General features: G+C 39.3%; 1 protein-coding gene across 2 annotated transcripts in view; it reads right to left on the bottom strand.

Annotated features, from left to right (window-relative positions):
- Positions 1-10,986: 10,986 nt before the first annotated feature.
- Positions 10,987-23,247, bottom strand: part of LOC131684439 (transcriptional repressor NF-X1 homolog) — a 48,126-nt gene continuing 35,865 nt past the window's right edge. Inside the window, exons 2-3 of one of the 2 annotated variants that reach the window (XR_009304653.1) lie at positions 17,672-19,983; positions 10,987-17,615 (exon numbers count right to left, since the gene is read on the bottom strand). Coding sequence is in view for 1 of the 2 variants with exons in the window: in XM_058967306.1 (XP_058823289.1) it covers positions 17,800-19,866 (2,067 nt within the window). In the remaining variant the exon portion in view is untranslated. Of the gene's footprint in view, positions 19,984-23,247 lie in introns of both variants that reach the window. The other variant, XM_058967306.1, reaches the window with a different exon arrangement.

The following is a 23,247-nucleotide window of genomic DNA, read 5'->3' as shown; positions in this document are numbered from 1 at the left end:
GCTGGATCAAATGGTGCAGTTCCATACATGCTCAATTCTCCGATGTTGAACAATTCTACAGACAATGTCGTCGGATCGCCTGTTAGTTGTACGAATGTATCCTTTTGTGCCCTTCCTTATGGTTCTGATCCTATTCAAGGAACATTCAACGGCACGTTTCCAATCTCTTTGCAATATGGTGCATTACCACCAATATTAGATTCGAATACTTCATCCAATGGGCCTGATTCTATTCCTATTCCCATTAAAGGGACCTTCAACGGCCCATATTCAGAGGCTGTGCCGTACAGTGCACTCACACCTTATGCTGGTGGTCCTAGTCTAGAGTCCTTCAATGGCACATATTCAAAGGCTGTGCCGTACAGTGCACTCACACCTTATACTAGTGGTCCTTTTCAGGGAATCTTAAACGGAACATACCAGAAGGCTGTACCGTACACATCATTTTTAATTTCGAACGCTCCGTTCAAATTCCACTTAGAGGATAATCCGTCAAGATTGGAAAACATTTGGGCAGGACTGGTATCAAAGAACGTAACTAAAATTGCGGTAAACAATTATCAAACAACTAACATATCAAACAACTACATGGATAACACAATCACTAATTACAGCTTGAACTGACAACAGTACCGTCACAGTATTCACGGTACCCAGGAAGGACGGTAACCCAGACGAATTCGATCAATGACACTGCCATCTGGCAACAGGTTTTCAACAGCACCCATGGTATAACAACCAAACCTAGATTACCCTCCGTTCGGTATGCAGGAAGCAGACCAGCTCGAAAAACCCATTTAAAACGTAACAATCCTCCCAGAATTTCAGCAGGAGTGGTCGGTGGATCGGTGGTCACAACGCTGCTACCTTGGGGAACAGCTTCGAGCGTCTATGATGCGAAGTCCAATCGACGGCCGACATTGATAACGAAAATTGCCGCAAAAGACCAACCTAGTGTTAAGCTGGTTAGAAAGATAGAAATAGTCGACGGGCAAATGAGAATTAAAAATTATTTACGTGATCCGTCCGATTCAAAGACGTCGATGTACACTAGTCGGAGTGGTCCTCACAAGGACGTTCTTTTCGTTGACTATTAGCTTAATTTTTGCGGAAAGCTTATTGTTTTGTTATGGAACAAGTTTTTCACAGCATAATTTTGTTTTCAAAAAGTTGAAAAATTATCATAAGTACTAAGTACTCACAACGGGCACATGTTGGGTTGAGATATTTCACGATAGGGACGGTTTATGTTTTTTTTATTTTGTAGTGCTGACGATAATTTCCGTTAGCATCCTTTGTCAGGACTGCGATATACAATTACAGTATAGACTATTTTCTTTTTCAAAATTTCGGAAATGCAGAAGTGATAGTTTTTTAAAGTTAATTTTTATAGTACTGAAGAACGATCAGAGCAATCACCGCCCGTAGAAAGTTTTTTTGCTAATTTTTGGAAAATAAGCGTGAGTTGTGTGTGTTGTTTGAAGATATCATCTACAACTGAAAATTCGACAAACCCAAGCGAATAAAGTCCGTATACGATTCGTGAAGCCGTTATGTCAGGTTTAAATACCTCTGTTCCAACCCAAAAAGTTTGGACGAAACATATTAACATTAGCTTTTTTAGCTAAGCCAAAAAAGTGAACATTTTGCCAAATTTCCTATTAATTGAAACGATCGGTGCGGATGTTCTTGTTTCTTCCTGCTTACAGATTCAAAATAATTCGGCGATGAATGATTTAATTTCCGTATAATTTTGAATCATATCCAAAGCCAACTCTGCACAGTGAGCCTGTCCGGTTTAATACGTGTGTCATTTTATAATATTCTGCAAATATTAATGATCATTCGCACAGTGACTCTCCGAGCCTGTAGATGTTTTTTAGTCCGTGCAGTGCAGCACAGTAGAACAAAGCCAATCCGCATTCAAGATTATCCCGAGCCTTCTCCGCCTCTCCGAGGTTTTGGAATTTTTTCGACTTTTATGTGCATGCGTTAATAGTTATACGACTAGCGGAGCAGTGGCAGTGTGTATTATATTGAGAGCTACTTGGATACCGTTATAAATAAAAGATAAGTACCGCTATTATATTACGTTCCCCTTTCTTGATTCTCCTTCTGACGTGCACTGGACAATGAGCTCGTGCATTATTACAGATATCTCGAGTTTTGACGGAGCGATATTCGGCCGTGACAAAAATATCGAAAATTCGCCCTGATGAGCTTCGAGTGGGGGTAACTAGCTTGTATCAGGCAAATGATATTGCTGGCTACGAACCCTTTACGAAGGAGTACATACTATATGTACCAGTAAATAGGGTTGAAATTGACGGAGTCGTCTCCGATTCGAGTTAGAATCGCACTTGTATTAAAGACCCAAAAATATGGTTTTTGTTTACCCCAAAAATATGGCAAATTTGGAATATCTTTTTAAATTCAGCATATAGGAAGTAACTATGTTCGGCAAAATATTTGTTTTGATACCACAAATAACTTTGTGGAAGATTCCAAAAAGGTGGAATAATGTCTAAAAAAGCTATCATGCAAAAACTAACTTTTAGAGGGGTATTCCGTATAACATGTTCCATAATTTGCAAACTATTAAATTTAGATATATGGCGTTTTCAGCAATTTTTTTTGTAGTTATATTTACTACAATTTTGCTGAAGACACAAAGTCTCCATCTTAGTTAGTTCAGAAAATAAATTTCGTATATCTCTTTTACGTGATTTAATCACTAAATGATATACTCCTGTAGATGTGCAATCATAAGGGCAACAACTTCTCCGAACAAACTATACTTCTAAAGTTAGCGGTTTAGACGCTATCAATTTTGAGCACGAAAACGACGTTTTAAAACACTGTGCAATGGATCGAACTAAATACCAGCTCACCCAGCAAACATCTTTACAGTTATATCGAAATTTTAACCGAGTTATACATGCAAATATTCAGTACACCTAAGTCGTATGCAATGCGCAAATATGATATATACGAACAAAAGTGAAGGCAATATTTCACATTGAGATAAAATCGGGTTTTAATATACGATATAAACTGTACATAAATGCGACTGTGGTCGGTACTTAGTCTGAATCCATGTGGCAAGTAAAAGAAACCTTTTATACACTCTTACGACTAAAATCAGTACTGAGTAAAGCCATGTCAAGTGATCCTCGAATTTTTCGCAAAATCACCGATCTTCATGAGGTATAATTTAATGTATAGGGATTATGGTGATTAGCTTTTGGTATAAATATTTCGTTACAATTCCTTTTTTTCTTTAAGATACTAACCCTTAAACTTTATTGCATGATAAAATTGAAAATTTTATATCTAAAAAACTACTGAAGATAATTCAATGAATTTTTGCAAACTTATGGTATGATATTTGCACTATCTTATAAAAATATTTTTGTTTTATAATTGTGTAAATAACGGTACTTTGCATCTATTTAAAATTTTCAATTGTATTTTTTCTTGTGTTCTTCATGCTAAAAATTTTCAAAACTTATGTAAAATTATGCGAAAATCTTTCACCTTCAATAATCTGTATTGATAATTTTTCATTTTTGTTCTTATCGAGAGTTATAGAGGATTTTGTAACTGTGCGCTGTTTCAACGCACGGCCCACTTTGATGCAACCCGCGAGAACGTACATATTGGCAACGCCGCACGTCGCAACGTCCTAATGCGCATCGCTTTGAAGGAGCGTATCTCATGTTCAAAATTGGCATCTCTGAGATTAAAGCAAAAAGACAAGCTTTTCTTTATGGATAATTGAAAGTGATGTTTTCTGAGTAATTTGCATGCTCGTTAGCGTTATTATATTGTTCAAGAGTTATTTAATTTTCTGTAACTCAATACCTCGGACAAGTGCGCTCGGTTGTTGCCAGCCGATGAGCAAAGTTGAGCAGTGAGCATGTTTTAATCTGCGTTGGCATATTTATCGCAAATTGACATACTTCACCACGTTTTATTTTCAGTTGGTTCTGTCTAAGAGGTAGCACGGTATATTGTGAATCTTTTCTTAAATACACATAGCGACTTTTCAGCCATGCGTCATCGGGTCGTGCGTTAAATTACGCGCTCATTTAATTTGCATCAGTGCGAGTGAGAAAACGTTTTGACGTTTGTTTTTGTTTCGATCGCACTTGGGTGTTTCCCATATAGAGAGAACTCGACGAATTGCTATATTATCTCAAGATATACAATATTTGCTCAAAAAAACATTCGATTGATTTATGTTATAAATATCACACGAATGATGTATTCCATTAAAAAAAATCATAAATATGTTCGTCGTATCTTCTTTTATGGCATCCATGTGGAGTGATAAATTTAAAAATTATATTGGTCAACACATGTGTAGCATATGTCGTAATGGGCGCAAAAAATACAACGAAAATAAATATGGACATGAACAAAACACAATTTTCCTCAAATTTTCAATTTTACATCCCGTGTTTATAGTAATGGGTTCCTCTATAACGCGTTTAAAATATAGGAAAATTTACACGTTTAATTTTTCTTCTTATGGTGTTTGCCAAAGTAATGGAACTGAAATATTCGATGACTCAACAGGTACATGCGGAAAACTGTAACGATGATTTTGAAATAAAGATCGTTGATGATTAATTGAAATTCGACAAAAATAAATAATATCTTACCAGAACTTGGAGAACCACTAATCAACAGAATTAACAGAAGCAATAGTGATAAAAAACCCCAACATCGATGCGATTGAACAACAGATTTTATGTAAACTTTTTTCAAAAGACACATCGTTGTTCACTCGGTGAAAATAAAAACGTGAAAAAAAAATGCTGTTGGCATAAGATTTTCCACTTTCATATAGTAATGTTGTAGACTAAAAAAGAATTTGGATATAACGTAGATGTATTTTGACTAACAAAAGTGTTTTTAAAGATGTTAATTGTTAGTAGCGTTAAATTATAATAATAAAAAATATATTAAACAACTATAATTTTTTTTGTGCACTTCGGTCAAAAAAAATTAACACATCTCAAAATATCCGGAAAAAAATCACCTTCGATAATCCGTATTGAAAAGTTTGCCCTTTTGCGCTAATATGGTGAGGTATGGTTTCTTTTAGTCATGCGATGCGCACTTCCCACACGATGCGCTTTCTGACGTAGTGACGTGCGACGTTGCCAAAATCCTCCATAACTCTCGATAGGAACAAAAATGAAAAATTATCAATACAGATAATTGAAGGTGAAAGATTGCCGCATAACTTAACATACGTTTTGAAAATTTTCAGCATGAAGAACACAAGAAAAAATACAATTGAAAATTTTAAATAGATGCAAAGTACCGTTATTTACACAATTATAAAACAAGAATATTTTTATAAGATAGCGCAAATATCATACCATAAGTGTGCAAAAATTCATTGAATTATCTTCAGTAGTTTTTGAGATATAAAATTTTCAATTTTATCATGCAATAAAGTTTAAGGGTTAATATCTTAAAGAAAAAAAGGAATTTTAACGAAATATTTATACCAAAAGCTATTCACCATAATCCCTATACTATAAAATATACCTCATGAAGATCGGTGATTTTGCGAAAAAATCGAGGATCACTTGACATGGCTTTACTCTACTATAAACAATTATATTGGGCTTTCGGAAAATATTAATTAATAAATAAAAGGTAAGAGACACATCTTTCGACCGCCTGTTTTTTAAGAACAAGAAGTACATACTTAAAAATGTTCGCATCCTGAAACATTTCTAGCATTTTTTTCCCTACAAATGGGGTCACTTGGTCTCGAACCCTGAAGCATCGTGCCTGCAACATATTCCGTACATCATTTGATAGGTGTGGTTATTTCCGGCCAAACTCATTGACTCTTGGGAAAACGCTTATTATTAAATCACTCAGATATACGAGTTTGTCTATGCGAACGTAAGATAACTTACTCACCTATCATAACATACTTTTAATGATATCCGAAATGGGTTGTAATCAACTCATAAATTATAACATCTTATCTGTACTGATGAAAATGTACAAATATGTGCATATGTGGATTATCCAATTAATGTCAAATTATAGCGAAGGAGCTAAAAATTTTCGCCAGGAACACATTATATTTTTAATAAATTGGTATTATTAGAAAAAATTATAAACTTTCGCTTCGCTCCTACAAAACATATACACAAGTTGGCGTAAAAAACTCCTTTGTTTTTTTTTTGTTTTAATAGGCATTTTTTGTCAATAGATACCCAATAAAATTGTATATAAATTTCATCAAATATTAGACATAACCAAAAGAATGTCCGAAACAACCATATTAACTTTCAAAATTTACTTTAGGATACACTTTAATTTCAATATGTTTCTAGTTTTGTGAATACAGTTCATGCTTTTTACATATTTTGTTCTGTTAACACAAGTACCTACTCCAGCCTTAAAATCTACTTAAGCTATTTATAAAAAAACATCTAAAAAACTCATAGTTTTAACTATTACGTAAAAGTCTTGTCGATATTTATATATCTCTAAATTCCTATTTATGGCACGATGCAACCATGCTGGTATGGGAACGCATTGAAGGCCATATAAATATTTATCTGAGACAATTTTGCAAAGTATCGATTTATTTATTTTTTTCAAAATATAATAGAACTGATATTTTATTTTGGGGATTGAATTGAAGTTGGTACCAAGCCAGCATTTCATTCGAAATTAGCCCCACCACCCTTTGCTGTACGATTCTTGGCGTACAATTCTTGGATTAATTTGGCTATTACCGACAAACATTTGTGTAGTCGTTATTGTGTCATATGACTTAGTTTGCACTCATATACGAGGATGGTAAAGGAGTCATCACAACGAACTACTTAAGATAAATTTTATACAATGCGTATACATACGGTGTACCATTATACGATTTCGATAAAAAAATACAATTTTTGTTGGTCATTCTTATACGACACCTGGTTAACTGGGCAGATACACAATTTGATTTCCGCAAAGGCGTCTTGCGTTGCTCTCATCAGAAATTCAAATGGCCTATGCTAGCAAAGAGCAGATGGCATCAGTTTTCTTTGATATTGAGGTGGCTTTGATTCAGCTTTTATCATTATTCTTTCTGAGATGGTATACGAAAATTATTTGCAATTTCCTGCGGCGTTTTTTCTCCGATTTCTTTTCGAGCTTGATGGCTTTGATAGCTTTAAAAAACGTCTGAATTCCATTTCAGCTTCTTCTTTGCTTCTTGACTTGGTAAAAATGGAAAATGCCAGCGCGAAAACCACAAACCTGGTTATGGGGATCTTCTTATATAATTGTGGTAAATAGTACCTAATGTTAAATAATTTTTTTGAAGCAGTCATGTGTACTATTCTGCAAAATGTTTGTTAAGATTTTATACATAAAATATAAATTTTCGAGTGTAAGATGTCAAAAATGGCGACTTTTTCGGAACAATATTTTTCGAATCTGCGGCCATTCTCATTTTTGAACCATCAACCCGAAGTTGATTGGGGTTTTGCCCGCCTAAAAGAAGACAACATTCTCGGGCGCTGTAACCTACAAAATCGCAATATTTTGATCATTAACCATTTTTTTTTTCAGCCGGCCAAAGTGGATTTTGTTTCTATATTAATTTTTTTATGTGTTTAGGTTGGGACGCCTCTACGAAATGTAATCTTTAAGATCGTTTTGGTGTGCTGCTTGTAGACGACGAACTGCGACCAGTATCGTGCCAGCAGACAAGGTAGATTTTCAAATTTTATTGGAGCCGCCATTTTTGACACCCTATACTCGAAAATTGTTATTTATAAATGAATCCCAAAATTATATAGGAAGGTCCTAGCATGCGTCAAAACGAAAACTGCTTCTGTACTCGTATGTGTGACAGTTGCTAAGGGCGAATGGTAGCGTCTCTGTCTCTGTTCGCTACCACTAACAGTTTTGACGCATGCTAGGAACTTGTTTAGAGGGACTTTGGATGAAACCTTAATAAACATTTTGCAGAATAGCGCACATGTCTAAGTCATTTTACTTCTTAAAAAAATTATCAAACATTAGGTACTTTTTGAACAATTATATAAGAGGACCCCCTTAAAATGCAGTTAGATATACTTCAATGCACCACTATGACCTAATGAATTTTTGAAAACTCAATCGGCCTACCTCTGAGTCGATTCCTAGTCCCAACAGGAGTACTTGTACCAAATTTGAAGGAAATCGGACAAGTCTAGCTACCGGACCAACGTGCCTGAAGTTTGTATGGTATTTTTAGACAATTTACATGGAGAAAACCCACTAGCTATCATTTTTGCAGCTAGGTGGCATTATATGCATCGTATTATCACTCTAATTGAAAATAAGAAAGATAATTTAATTCTCTATAACTTTGTCGAAGACTGCTAGTCAATCCGGCTTTGCTGAAAGAAGTTATTGAACTTTTAAAGAAGTGATGTCTGAGTCAGTTTTGCATGGGGCCTAGCAGCGCATGGCTTTGTAGCAGTACTCGATTCCTACGAACTAAACATTTTTCTGAAATAACGGTCAGGTTTAGCTCAATAAGGGGCCGTACACAAATGACGTAGCTTTTTTTCGGCTATTTTCGACCCCTCCCTCCCCCCTCGTAGCATTAGGTCACAAAACTCTAACCTCCCCCTTGTAAATGACGTAGCATTTACCACTCTCCCCCCCTCCGGGGCAGTGAGATGAAAAAAAATGTTATGCAATTCTTCTTTGACGGCTTTTATTAACATTTTCGTTATAACAGCAAATTGCGCCCAAAATAATTCCATTTCATGACAAATATAGTTTTGATAGTTTTGTTTTGAATTTTATGTCATGGAGCATGGAGTTCTCTCAGTTCATAATCCTACAGCTGCCAATGATTCTAAGAAGAATTCGTTCACCTAAATTACTATATTGGTTTGGTTGAACCCGAAGAAAAAAAATTAATTCAGGTACCAAACTAAATCGACTAGTTAGCAAGAGTAGCTAACTAATCTAGCATACTAAATCTTTTCGTTTTCTTGCGAGCTTGAAATTCCGCAAATCGAGAAACTTACCACATGAAATTATTTCTCTTAGGAATTGAGGAACAATAAATTTATTTTTATTTTATTTTATTATTATTTATTTCCTTATCTTCGGTATACACCGTACAGACGCATTTTAAAACTAAATATTTCTTATTAATATCTTATATCTATGCTTGGAAATGTTAAAATCATACACTGAAGAAGCTTCGTTAAATCTGCGGCAACATCTCTCCAGTGGATTATTTTGTCCATATGAAGTACGGTGTCTAGGGATCCACAACAGAGTGGGGTTACGGAGAACACGAGGAGGCGCATACAAATTAACGCCCGAGAGAAGATCGGGACTGTCGATATTACCTGACAGCAAGTCGAAAACAAAAACTCTTTGCAGGAAGATACGGCGAGTCGCCAGAGTCTGCAGACCGAGTAGCATACATCTATCGGCATAAGGAGGCAACACAACTGGATCATTCCATGGAAGTTTCCAGAGGCGAATCGCACAAAACATCTTTGTATACGCTCTAGTCTGTCAATTTGAACGGCATGGTATGGTGCCCACACTTTTCTCTAATCATTGGGTTTTGATGCCCGTCAAAAAAAAATTAAACTTGATGCTACGTCGCACAGCTTCTGACCCTACCCTCCCCCTCGTCACACTTCGTCACGAATTTGGTATACCCCCCCTACCCCCCAAAATGCTACGTCATTTATGCATGGCCCCTAATATGTTCAAAAGAATTATAATAAACTTTTCATAGAAGAAAGATAGAGCATCGACACGTTCGGAAGAATTACTGCAAAATGCCGGTTCTACAACTTTGAGGAAGACACTTAATTTCTATCTCTTTCTGTTGAAAAGTTAGTGTTGGCGCCCTCTATGCGGTAACATGTGGAACTAATATGTTCTAACTGAAACATGATTCGTATTATTTACTATAATTCTTCTGAACATACTATTGAGCTAAACCTCACCGTTATTTCCCAAAAATATTTAGTTCGCGGGAATCGAGTACTGATACACAACCATGCACTGCAGGGCCCCATGTAAAATTGACTCAGACATCACTTCGTTAAAAGTTTAATAACTACTTTTAACAAAGCCGGATTGACTAGCAGTCTTCGTCAATTAAATTATTTTTCTTTTTTTCACTTACAGTGATGATATAATGCATACAGTGCCATCTGGCGGTGAAAATGTGAGGTAGTGATTTTTCTTCATGTAAATAGTCTAAAAATCCCATACAAACTTCAGGCACGTTGGTCCGGTAGCTAGACTTGTCCGATTTCCTTCAAATTTGGAGCAAGTACTCCTGGTGGGACTAGAAATCGAGTCAGGGATGGGCCGATAGGGGTAATTTTTTTCTTGTCACTCTAATGACCATATTTAGTGGTACAAATATCATATGTCAATCTGGCGCTAGCTTAGTCCTGTCACTAAGTTACTGTCGGATTTAAACGAGATGAGGTCGAAACGCAAAATTCCATAACTAGATCATATGCAATGTTTTTTCGAGGTTGCCAACAACCAGAAACAAAAATCGGCCCACAAACGGGAATGATGACACTTTGCTGATGACATACCATTTTTTCCCTCAATTTAAAAAAAATCTTTTTTGAACGATAAAATATACCTCCATCACTTGGTTTGATGGCACACTGGAAAAAAAATTCGAAATTTAAAAAATCACTCTACGGTTGATTTTTCAGGACTCTGCACAGAACGTGGTAGTTGAGGTTTTCAGTTCGGAGTGTACTCAAAAACTAGCCTATGTTAAGATGGGCAAAATTTCACTGGCAGCGCTGACAAAACGCACAAAAATGTCGGGTGGCCCACAAGCGAGACCACTACCCTAGATATCATTTTTTCGTAGAGGAGTTTGGATTCAAAATTTCGGCAGTGTGATATTGATAATAATAATTACTATTGTACTACTCGTAATGACTTGCACTGAAAACATTTTATTTATTAGATAATCTACAAAATTATGTAAACTTTGTTGATGTATGGATATATAATTATACGGTTAAATGTGATGTTTGTATTGATTATTAAAAGCAATATTCTAGTGTATAATGTATAAATTTGAGCGGACCGATTGAATGTGTTTTTTTCTTTTGCCGCAATTTGAAGTTATATATAAAATACAATAAAAAAAGTAAAGACACACTTAGGTTATTAGAAAAAAATCCCAATTTTGTTTTATTATTCACCCAAAATGTTTGTTAATCTTGAAAGAAAGAAAAAAGAAATCCCGACTATAATCACCTGAAAATATGAGTTAACGTAAAAAATATCGCATCGTAATTTTCTGACTGATCATACAATTTTACATGCTTTAACCCTTAGTTCCTTCGGCACTTTGCTTATGCCCGAATAATGACTGAATAGCTTTTTCCGCAAGTGCAAGTGGCTATTTCAGGGCAGAATGAGCCGTTTGTCCGCCAGCCATCCAGAAACATTAATGCTATATCGGAGGAAGCGATCGCAAGAGCAATTTAAATTTCTTTCGAGCGTAGAATAAGGGACCATTCATAAATTACGTAGCGCTTTGGACAATTTTTGCGCTTCGTAATTTATGAATGGTTTCTAAATAGAAAGTCACGTAAATTAAAAAATAAATACAAAAGTTTCTAAATAGAGTTACATAATTAATAAATTAATGTTTTACAATGCGATTGATATCAGAATCGAAAGCCAATTTTTGATCGCACCCTAATCGTGATATTTAATTTCAGACAAATACATCATTTACATCATCAGTATTTTAATGCCATATATCGTCGCTGTTCTGCTATCTTATGACAAACGCCATTTTGGGTGTCATTTTTAGAATTGCTTGGTTAATGAGATATAGCGAGAAATGTGAGTTTTTAGCTTCAAATGACTGTGTTAAGTTATCTTGATGTACTAGACGTTTTTCTATGTAAAGCTATCTGAAAAACCTGTTTTATTCCACCTAGTGGTGCAATTGTGCCTTTCTGATTTGTCCAAACTACGATTTCATGACTGGTTATGCTCAATTCAATGGTGGAAATGTATAAAACATATTCAGTAAGATTTGCACATACATACAATAGATCGAAGGTCACGATCTCGAGACACTATGTGTAGACGCTGGAACATCGCTTGAAACCACCGGCGGATCAAGGAGAAAGATCCGGGGGCTCCGGACCCTGCCGATAATTTCAACTTGCTAGGAAATTTAAAACAAGTTTTAATTTTAAAGTAGCACCCCTTCACTGCATACTCCTACCTAAGCTTATATAAGTCAAAAAAAGTTTTGGCCGGAATTAGGTTGACGATTTTTAGAGTGATTGCATAACCTTTCTATATGAGAAAGGCAAAAATGTGCCAAAGTCCAAAAAAAGTAAATTTTCGTCAAAAAATTGTTTTTCGAGATTGCAGCAAATCTCAACGTTTCAATGCATTTTAAAGTCATTTGGCATCAAATATACAAATTCGATTTTTACCCCCCATTGAGAATTTTTTATTTTAGTTTATATGGGAATTTACAGTGTGGTCGAACTCTTCAACCCGTAACTCCGGAACCGGAAGTCCAATCAATAAAAAAATCAATACCAGCCGATGGGAAGGTTGTACTTTTCATTTGAGACTAAATTAGTGCAGATCGGTCCAGCCATCTCTGAGAAACAGAGGGGACATTTTATTTCCACATACACACATACACACACAGCGATGATTCGTTTACCGATAACCGCTGCTGATACGGCACTGGAGCCGCCCTACGAGTGAATAAACAAGCGGAGAAATGATTCAAGTGTTTGGGCTTTTGACATTTGGCAGGGGCTTGCAAAGGCCCGGATAGATCCGGGATGTGCTGGAAATGCGGGGAGACGGGTCATCTTGCGAGAGACTGCACGCATAGGTCGAAGTGCTTGCCTTGCACCCCAGCGGACGGAAACGACCATTAGACGGGTGGCCTTAAAGGCCCTGCCTAAAAGAAGGCGATTGCAGGCCAACGGTAATGGAGGTTATGGGCAGATTCCCTGTTCAAGAAGTGATAGAACACTCATACGATGGCTTTGTGATTGCCAAAATCAACGGCGTCTTCGTGTGCAGCTGTTACACTCCTTCAAAGTGGACAGTAGAGTAGTTCAGCCTAATGCTGGAGCAGTTAACCGTGCAGTTGATCGGTCGGAAGCCGGTAGTCATTGGTGGTGACTTCAACGACCGTGCTGTGGAGTGGGGCAGTAGAGTAACCAACCCCAGAGGGTGTATCCTGCAGGAAGCTCTAGCGAAGTTAGACGTACGATTGTACAATGAAGATTCTGTTAGCACGTTTCGGAGAGACGGGAGGGAGTCCATCATCGACGTCACATTCTGTAGTCCTTCACTGACGGCGGACATGTATTGGACAGTATACGTATAGTATACGCATAGCGACCACCAGGCGATTCGCTGCCGTATCGGTCAACGGAACTCCACTGCAGTACGTAGAAGGATGACCGGTGAGCGAAAGTGGAAGACTAAAGCCTTCAACAAAGACATCTTCGTTGAGATAGTTCGGCCGAACGGCGGGACCGAAAACGTGGATGCGGCTAACCTAACAAGAAGAATTGTAGCGGCATGTGACGCCACAATGCCTCGAAAACTGGAACCACGCAATAAACGGCGTCCAGCTTACTGATGGAACGATACGCTTAGTACGCTACGCGCTGCTTGTCTCAGAACTAGAAGGCGGGCTCAAAGAGCAATGTCGGAGCCAGATGGAGAAGAGCGTAAGGCAGCATTTCGTGAAGCTAGATCCGCTTTAAAACGGGAGATCAGACCAAGCAAGTCAGATTGCCACAAGGAGCTGTGCCAAGAAGTAGACGCCAATCCCACATACCGGTGACGCATACCGAGCCGTGATGGTGAAAATGAAGACGCCAGCCGAAATGTGGCCGAGCAAGCTGAAGATAATCGTCGACGGTCTATTCCCGAAGCACGATTCAACGATATGGCCACCGACACCGTACGACGAAGAAAAAGGAACAAACACGGATCTGCAAGTGACTAACGACGAGCTCGCAGAAGCATCGAAGAGCCTGAAATCAAAGAAAGCCCCTGGTCCGGATGGAATACCAAACGTGGTGCTGAAAGCTGCGATTCTGGTATATCCGGACATGTTCAAGATAGTTCTGCAGAAGTGCCTAAAAGAAGGAAACTTCCCCGAAATGTGGAAGGTCCAGAAGCTGGTGTTTCTGCCACAGCCATGGAAGCCACCTGGCGATCCGCCCTGGTACAGGCCCATATGCCTGCTGGATACACTCGGAAAACTTCTGGGAACGATCATCCTTAACAGGTTGACGAAATACACGGTAGGTGAGTGTGCACTGTCCAAGATGTAGTTTAGATTCGGCAAAGGAGCATCGACAGTGGATGCAATTCGGATAGTGCTCGAGAGTGCTGAGAAGTCACCTAAATAGAAGCGAAAAGGAGATCGAAACTGCGCTGTGGTCACCATGTTAAGAACGTGTTCAACAGTGCCAGCTGGGAAGCCATCGCTGCAGCGCTGCCTAGAATGAGGGTTCCCGACTATCTATGCCAGATCCTGAAGAGCTACTTTCAGAGCAGAGTGCTGCTGTACGAGACGAGCGAAGGGCAGAAGTCAATGTGAGTCACAGCGGGCGTTCCTCCATTCTCGGTCCAACTTTTTGGAACGGGATGTACTATGGAATCTAAACGTTGCAGCTGCCCAGGAAAGTGAAAATCGTGGGTTTCGCGGACGACGTTTCACTAACGGTGATGGGTGAGACGTCTGCTATCTACTGTTACGTTATCGATACTCCGATATGGGGTTTCCTGCCTGGGGTACTCCGCTGAAAACCAAGTGGAACCGTGAAAAGCAGAACAGGACATTCCGGATGATGGCTGTACGAGTCGCGAGTGCCTACAGAACAATATCGTCTGAGGCAATATGCGTTATCGCCGGGATGATCCCCATCTGCATCACCCTGGCGGAGGACGTGGAATGCTATCAGCGGAGAAATGCACGTAACGTAAGGAGACTGGTCCGAGTGGAGTCGTTGGATAAATGGCAGTAGGAGTGGGACAACGCGGAGAAAGGCAGGTGGACCCACCGACTCATCCCAATTATGTCGGCTTGGCTGCACAGGTGAGGTGAACTTCCATTTGACGCAGTTTTTGTCCGGGCACCGATGCTTCCGGAAGTACTTGCATCGGTTTGGACATGCTTCGTCACCCCACTCCGGGGTGCGACTGTGTAGGAGACATCGGTACACATGGTCTCCGAATGCTCGTAGGGGTATATCTGGTGTGACAGTGCACAATATCATCGAAGAAATGTGCCACGACGAACATACCTGGGACGCTGTGAACAGAGTGGTTACGAGCATACTCTCCGAGCTGCAGAGGAAGGAGCGAAGGGACCAACTAGAAGCCACAAATCGGGTTTCGAGAGAAATTCCACCGCCGGGGAACTCTCCGACTGTGTACACTAGGTCCACCGCCGGGGACCCGTTGATTAGTACGTGACATAGCACCGAGTTTGGGTCGTCGAGGCGCCTGTGAGCCGGAATCGCCGGACCGACCTCGACACCCTACCGAGTAGGTTGTGAGTAGGCTAAATCCCCCGCCGGGGATTATACCGAGTAGACCGCGCTGCACAGCTTACAGTGGGTCGTTGGGGCACTGGTGAACTGGAAGCTAAGCTCCAAGCGGAATAACCGGATGAACCTCAGAACCTGCTGGCTGGCCGGTTGAGTAGGCTAGATCCACCGCCGGGGACTAGATCGAGTAGATCGGGACGACGCGGAGAGCTTACGGAAACGAACATCGGTATCAGAAGAAATCTACCGCTCGGTTGCGGGAGAACCTCCTTCGCCGGGAATCTTCGTCGAAGAAGGCTAGATCCATTGTCGGGAACTTGAACGAGTAGTTCGCGAACAAGTGAGGGCGGGAGCTGAATGGCTCACCGGGAAAGTAGAGCGAAATGGAACGAGAGAGAGCCAAAGAGCTCAACAAATTGTGGTATTAAAACCAAAGAAGAATCGGTATCGGGAGAATTTCCTTCGCCGGGGAACTCTCTGTCGGCGTAAGCTAGATTCACAGACTGAGTAGACCGCGACTACACAGCACCAGTCGCGGGTCTTCGGGGCACCAGCGAACCGGACGCCCCGCTCCACTGGAATCACCGAACTGACTTTGACACCTGGCTTGTTGACTCGGTTTCGGGAGAACTTCTCTCGCCGGGGAATTTTCTGTCGGAGTAGGCTAGGTCCACCGTCGGGGACTAGACCGAGTAGTTCGCGAACAAGTCGGGAGCTCAACGAGTTAATGGAGCTGAATTGTACGAGAAGGGAGTTGCGGTGCTAACTGGCACAAGGGAGCTGAGTCGTGATGCTGAATGGCATAAGGGAGCCCAGAGGCTCGGTGAATTAGACGATCTGAAGTTTACCGCCGATATTGTCTTCGTAGGGGAGGAGCACTAAGTCTCGACTTATAGCCAGCTTTCCGACTGCCATGCAGAAATTGCCAGTGTGTGTGGATGGTGGAGAACTGGTGGTGTGTCGAGGAGTAGGGCGGTAACCCTACTGAAGGAACTAACCACTAACTAGTTGAATGTGGGTGCTATGCCCCCTCCCCGAAGTAATGCCGTAAGATAGTGCCGGGGAGGAATCAGGTTCTGGATAAGAGCAATTGTTTTTAGCGGGAACGGGTGATGGCAGTCCAAACCCGTTCCCTGGGACATTTGGGCTTTTTTTCCCATCTCAGGGTTTTCTTGAAAATTTTTTAATGCTCTCTAAATAAAAAAAAATGTTGGCGATTTTTAGAGTGATTGCATAACCTTTCTATATGAGAAAGGCAAAAATGTGCCAAAATCTAAAAAAGTCAATCTTTGCAGTTTTTTTTTCGAGATTGCATCAAATCTCAAACCTTTCATGCATTTTGAAGTCATTTGGCATCAAAAATACAAATTCGATTAAGAAATTTTCCCTTACACCCCCCTTTGAGAATTTTTCATTTGTTTATATGGGAATTTGCTGTGTGGCCGCACTCTTCAACCCGTAACTCCGGAGCCGGAAGTCCAATCAGTTAAAAGTTCAATAGCAGCCGTTGGTAAGATTATACCTTTCATTTGAGACTAAGTTTGTACAAATCGGTCAAGCCATCTCTGAGAAACAGAAATATAGCATATTTGGCAACACTGCAACCAAAAAGTACTATTTTTCCTAGATTCCCTGACTCATTTCCTTCAAAATGCATCTCGCTTTGCTTGTATGGAAAATTTTCCATGCACGATTACGACACGCCACAAATTTTGTCATCAATGTACATCTATGACACGTGTGAGTGCGACTTTTTTTACATTTTTAGTAAAAGCTCACAATATAGTCAACCGATCTTTGTAATATTTGAGAGAATAATATAGAATAGATAGAAGCATCAATTGTTTTTTTGAATTGTTTATACCATTTATAAGTTTCAAGATATTCAATCTCAAACTTTGAAAATCGTTTTTCTCGAAATGTGCTAAATGGCGCTGGTTACAAGATGGCACAACAGCGACGATCTATCAAACAAATCTTTACCGTTCCATGCGTGTTCTGGTGAACCTAAATGGAACAAAGTTTTAAACTTTTATATCTATTTAGACAAGGCTCCGACTCACCCATCAAGGCTATTTCCTTGCTGAAAGAAATACACTCAGGTTTTTCTTAACGCGAGGGATACATGCCCAACGAGTACAACCTCTTACAATGATTATTCTATGGACTAAACGGTACATTCATAAATCGACTAGGTAAACATATTCCTTAATCCATCTATCGAAGTAACTTCACATATCCAGTAACATTTTCCACAAGGTACCCGGTGACAAAACTTGGCACATTTATGACGGCCGCAACTGAGTAGTCGGTCACAAACTGCTCCACAACTGTAGCCCTCTAGGTATACGCGAGTGTTTATGCAAGATAAGTTCATTTTTCCACAAAAACAGCGAAGTGCTGGGGCACATTCTCCACATGGCCCTAAGTGACAAACCTCGGCACATTTATGACGGCCGCAACTGAGTAGTGCGCCACAAGCTGTTTCACAACGGTAGCCCCCTAAGTATGAACGCCAATTGCCGCAAACTACGCTCACTAATTTTTTTGAGCAATTACACAGACGTTTTACGGTTACCTTGCATCGTTGACAGGCACCACCGTGACACACTTGCTGACAAGTGTGATCCCCACAATCCAAAAATTTATCGCAGATTGCCTGGCAGGAAAAATCAAGTGTCTGGTTACATTCCATCAGAAATGTGTCTTTGCCACAGCCGCACTGACTCAAAACTATCTCATGGCACGGTGTACAAGGACCTGGATGACACTTTGAAGTGCAAACATGACCGCAAGGCATTTTACGATTACAGAGCTCACCGCAAGAGTGCGCCACAAAGTTTCTGTTGAACTGAGGATTTTGTTTCTTACCGCAAAAGCAGTAGTATTCTCGAGGGATAATCCTTGAAATATTTCGACAAGCTGCACAATGCCAACCTGCATACGAAACTGAACTGCTGGCCCACTCAGTGTTGCATTGCAGGTGCAGAATATGGTAACACTTCGGACAGGACCAGATGGGTTGATTCGGGTGTACCAAATCACAGCAAATAAGACATTCCAGCTTGGAAGAGTTTAGCTCTCGGATGAGTTTCTCTCGCTGTGAACACTTTGAAGTTATCATTTCCGCCTGTTTTTTACGTCGAGCACGATTTAGTTTTGATTTGTTCTGCATTTGTTTTTTCTTTTTTTCGCGTGCATTGTTGCCTTGAGTGTCTCTTCCATTTTTCTGCTGTTGTGATGTATCTATAACGTTATTCTCATCTCCTGCATTATGGAGCGCGTTGCCTTGGTTATTTCGTTGGTTATTATTCGTTTTCTTTTTAACCGCTCCTGTAGCTATCTCTCCACTTTCGTGGCTATGGGTAGCGCTTCCATGAGATGTTTCCTGGGTTAAGGCCTGTGTCGTTAACTGCGAAGTAACATTTTGCGGAATTGTATGATGTGATATTTGGGTATCCCTTGGATTATTATTAGGAGCATCGATATTTCTGTCAACAATACTTTCTTGCCCGGCATCGTTCTGTCCCCGGTTTCTGTTAAATCCATTTTGGCGTCGATTGCGATTGTTTTTTCGGTTATTTCGTTTCCTTGGAACCGGTCCCAAGGTCATTCCTTCGTTATGATACTCGTTCCCATAGCTATTGGAGTTACCTTCATTAGATGTCCTCTGAATCGGGGTTTGTGTGGTCATTTGCGAACTAAAATTTTGCTGTGGATGCTGCTGGTGTTGCGATAATCCCTGCATGCTGCTCACATTAGTCTCTCCTCCGGTATCGTTCCGTTCCCGTTTTGGTATCGTGAGGAATCCGTACTGGGCCCTGTTGCGGTTATTTCTTCGGTTATTATTCTGTTTCTTTCGAACCGCTCCCGAAACTATTCCTTCACTTCCGTGTCTGTTAGAGGTGCCTTGATTAGATGTCCCCTGATTTGAGGCTTGTGAAGTAAACCGTAAATTTTGCTGAGGATGCTGATGTTGTAATGTTCGGTTGTTCCTCTCTAAGGGGGGATCGTTTCGTTCTTGATTGCTGCCATTCCGGAATCCGTTGCGGTTTCTTCTTTGGTTGTTATTCCAGTTCTGTCTATTATACTGTCTTCGAACCGCTCCAGAAACTATTCCTACACTGCGAGACTCGTTTCCAGAGTTGTGAGGAGCATGAATTGAGACTTGCGCGAGTTGTGAAAGAAAACTCTCAAAAGCGATATTTCCGGCTGGATTCCAGTTATAAGAAGACGAGCCCTCTCCAGCGCTTGCCATTCTCTTAGATTGAGGATTTCGTTTACAATCAAACGTACTTCAATTTAAGCCTAAGCTCGGCGATTCTCAAAACCACGTCGGCTTTTGTTTTATATCAGTAATGGTGCACTGCAGAACCTAGAAAAGTAAACAAAAAAAAAAGTTTTTAAAATAATTTATTCCAATGAAAAATTTCATCAATGCTATTTTATGATTGCTTGAACAAAAAGTTATTAATAGATAACGAAGGGGAAACTCCCGCCAAACCTTTCATTAGCGTATATAGTCCAGCTGTCAAAATTCGCTTTACAGTAGCAGAAAAAAGTATTCACGGTTTTTTTAATTTATCATATTTTTTTTAATCCAATTCTATTTGAAATTTTCTTGAAATAATCGGTATTTGTCAGCCATAATAAGTATGTAATTTTATATCTATCAATTGCCACGATATACTGTTATTATAACGTTAATCTGGTTAAAGTTTGAATAAATAAATAAAAAAAGTATTCGCGGTATTGAAATCATGTTGTAATTTACTAGAATAAATGGCAACACTGCGTCTTTACATGTTGGTGGATTCTGTAACAACTGTCAAATGAAGTTTTGTACACATTTGGTATTGAGCAGGTAACTGGCATCCCTATCTCTACATACAGAGTTTGACAATAGGCAACATCGCTTTTCCACCGATCGATGGGGGTCAGTTTGACAACGTCAAAATCGCTTAAAATGTCATCAACAAACAATAGTAGCAGTAAACAAAAGAAAACAATGAACATTTTAACTGATTTGATGTAAACTAAAGTGCTCCTCGTTCGTATTTAAAATTAATTTCGTTCATTTTGTTACAAGCAAAGTTCTTATGTTGGCTACGAAAATATGACGTCCCGTCACCCTCTTGGTATTGAGTGTTAGTTCTCTTTTGTGGTAAGTTTCTTGTTTTGTTCCAAGACCACAAAAAGCAAAAGCAAAGAAACAACGCCGAAAGAATGGAAATTAATAATTTCTATGCGAAATGAAGGTAGAACGTTTGCGGAAATATCACGATTGTTTGGCAGAAATGAATCCACAATACGAAGCGTATATCAGAGATTCCACGATGCAGGAGATTTAGTGAGTAAAGGAAGAAAGCCGAGAGTGAAATAGCAGCAGGAATTATTCAAGAATTGAACAAAACTGTTTGCAACAGAACCATACGTAACTTACTCATAAGGGCTGGATATAATGCACGAGTAGCTCGAAGAAAACCGCTAATTTCGAAACGCAATCAACTAAAGCGAAAATACTTCAAAGGATACTTAACTCTGGGACAAAGTATTGTTTACCGACGAAAGTTACTACAATATTTTTGTTTCTGATGGTCGTAGTTTGATGTGGTGCAAATCAAATTCAGAGCTGGAGTTGAAAACATCAAACCTACTGTTAAACACGGTACGGGTAGTGTAATGGTATGGGGTTGTATGGCGTCATGTGGAGTTGAAAACCTGGTGTTTATAGATCAGATTATGGACATAAAGCTTTACATAAAGATTTTGAAAGAAAACGTGAAAAATTGTGCCGAGAGAAATTTTTTAAAAGGGTGTAAACGTTCCTACGTGCATTAATTTCGAATATTTTTTGTTCGATTGTTGTATTTTATACAGCAAAACTATCTGAGAACGAGTTACAGAGTATGAATATTTTCGTAAAAAAATATACACTGAAAAAATGAGTCATTTTTTACAAAAATGAAAATTTATGTTAAAAATATAAATTGCAAAAAACATTATTTTTTTTGAATATTTTGCGTTGCGTAAGCCAGAGATGGTTTGCTCATCAGTGTTCGTTGAGAGAAAAAAGATATCACACGCTACACACGTATTTTCATTGAGAGTGCGAGTGCGCGCCGGTAGGTCTCTTACACACAGTGCCATCGCACGATCTCGGGCATCTCACACAGCTCGCTTCAGAACTGTGCACAGGCAAAATAAAATGATAAAATCAGTTCTCACACAACTGAAATAGACGAAGAAATGTGTACGCAGCTCGCACAGCTCTGCGTAGTTTACAGTTGTATGCACAGAGCTATGCACAGTGTTATGAGTGAGCAGAATTGAAATAAAGCACGTTTAAAGAGGCAACATTATTTGATATATTATATGACACGTAGAGATCTATATTGGTAATTGGCATCCACACCAAAGATTTTCTTCTTTAACAAAATAGTCAACTTCGTATTCATTGTTTGATTATCATGTTCAATGTTGATATTTTTGAAATTCAACTTCTGAGAACAAAAAAGCAACACCTTTTTTTTAATAGCCCGCCTCTTACCCCCACACTAAAAAGCTCACAAACGGAGCCCCCTGGTAGTGGACACATCAGTTCTCAGCGTACAAAAAAAAGGTCAGCACAACAAAACAAAGTCCATCCCTTGCGGCGGCTGTGACAATAGAGCGTACATTGGACAAACATCACAAACACTGGACAAACGCATAACGCAACATAAAAATTCCATACGCACAAGCACGTCGATCACGGGTTTAACTCAGCATGCGATGGAACATGGACATCAGTTTGATTTCTCCAAGACGCGTGTATTGGAGAAAATCAACAACGAAGCAAATAGGCTGGCAGCTGAAACACTACATATAAAAATTCGAGAGAAGAGCGCAGTGAACTTACAGCGCGACGCTGCCGGTTTCTCCTGTGCCTACAACGGCCTTCTCAACAAGCTGCGATCGACTCAACACTACGAGCGAGAGCGACAAAGAGAGACGTCACATACGTGAGGGAAAATATTCAAATTTAGTTAGAACGTGATAGCCACAGTGAGAACATGAGGTGAACGGGTTAAAATGTGAGTGGATAGGTTTAAGAAGATATTCAAATGTAAAATTGATTGTACTTTTTTGATTACTCTTATTATAAAATAGTTCTGAAGATAGCTGAATATAGTAAGCTGAAACGTTAACTACGGAAATGTTTTTATTATTATCATCACCGAAACACATCAATCATAGCATGTAAACATCCACAAACGGTGATCAAAACTGCAAAACAAAACAAAGTTACGAATCGCGGAAACGCTGAGAACAAAAAAAAAACAATACGAGACCGACAAAACACAAAATTTGACAAGAAGCTACGGCGAGTACCCAGCGGAAAAGGATCCTTTTAAGGGTCCCATCGTAGCTTTGCAGGAAGCTCATAATAATTTAAATTTATTTATTACTTATTGCTAGAAAAAATGCATTTATCAATTGTTTTTATTTAAAAAAATGTTAACCAATTATAGCTAAAGGAATAAGCTCGATTGGTGGTGAACGAAGTTTATATTAAAAATTCTCCTATTTTATTTTTTAAAATTAGTTTCAATTTTTCTTGGAAACGAGTGCGACATGTTATTTGCTTTAAATCAGT

Source organism: Topomyia yanbarensis, chromosome 2, assembly GCF_030247195.1.
Source record: "Topomyia yanbarensis strain Yona2022 chromosome 2, ASM3024719v1, whole genome shotgun sequence".
In the NCBI taxonomy this organism is placed as follows: Eukaryota; Metazoa; Arthropoda; class Insecta; order Diptera; family Culicidae; genus Topomyia; species Topomyia yanbarensis.
The sequence above is the reverse complement of the archived record's forward strand: the minus strand, read 5'-3'. Positions and strand labels throughout refer to the sequence as shown.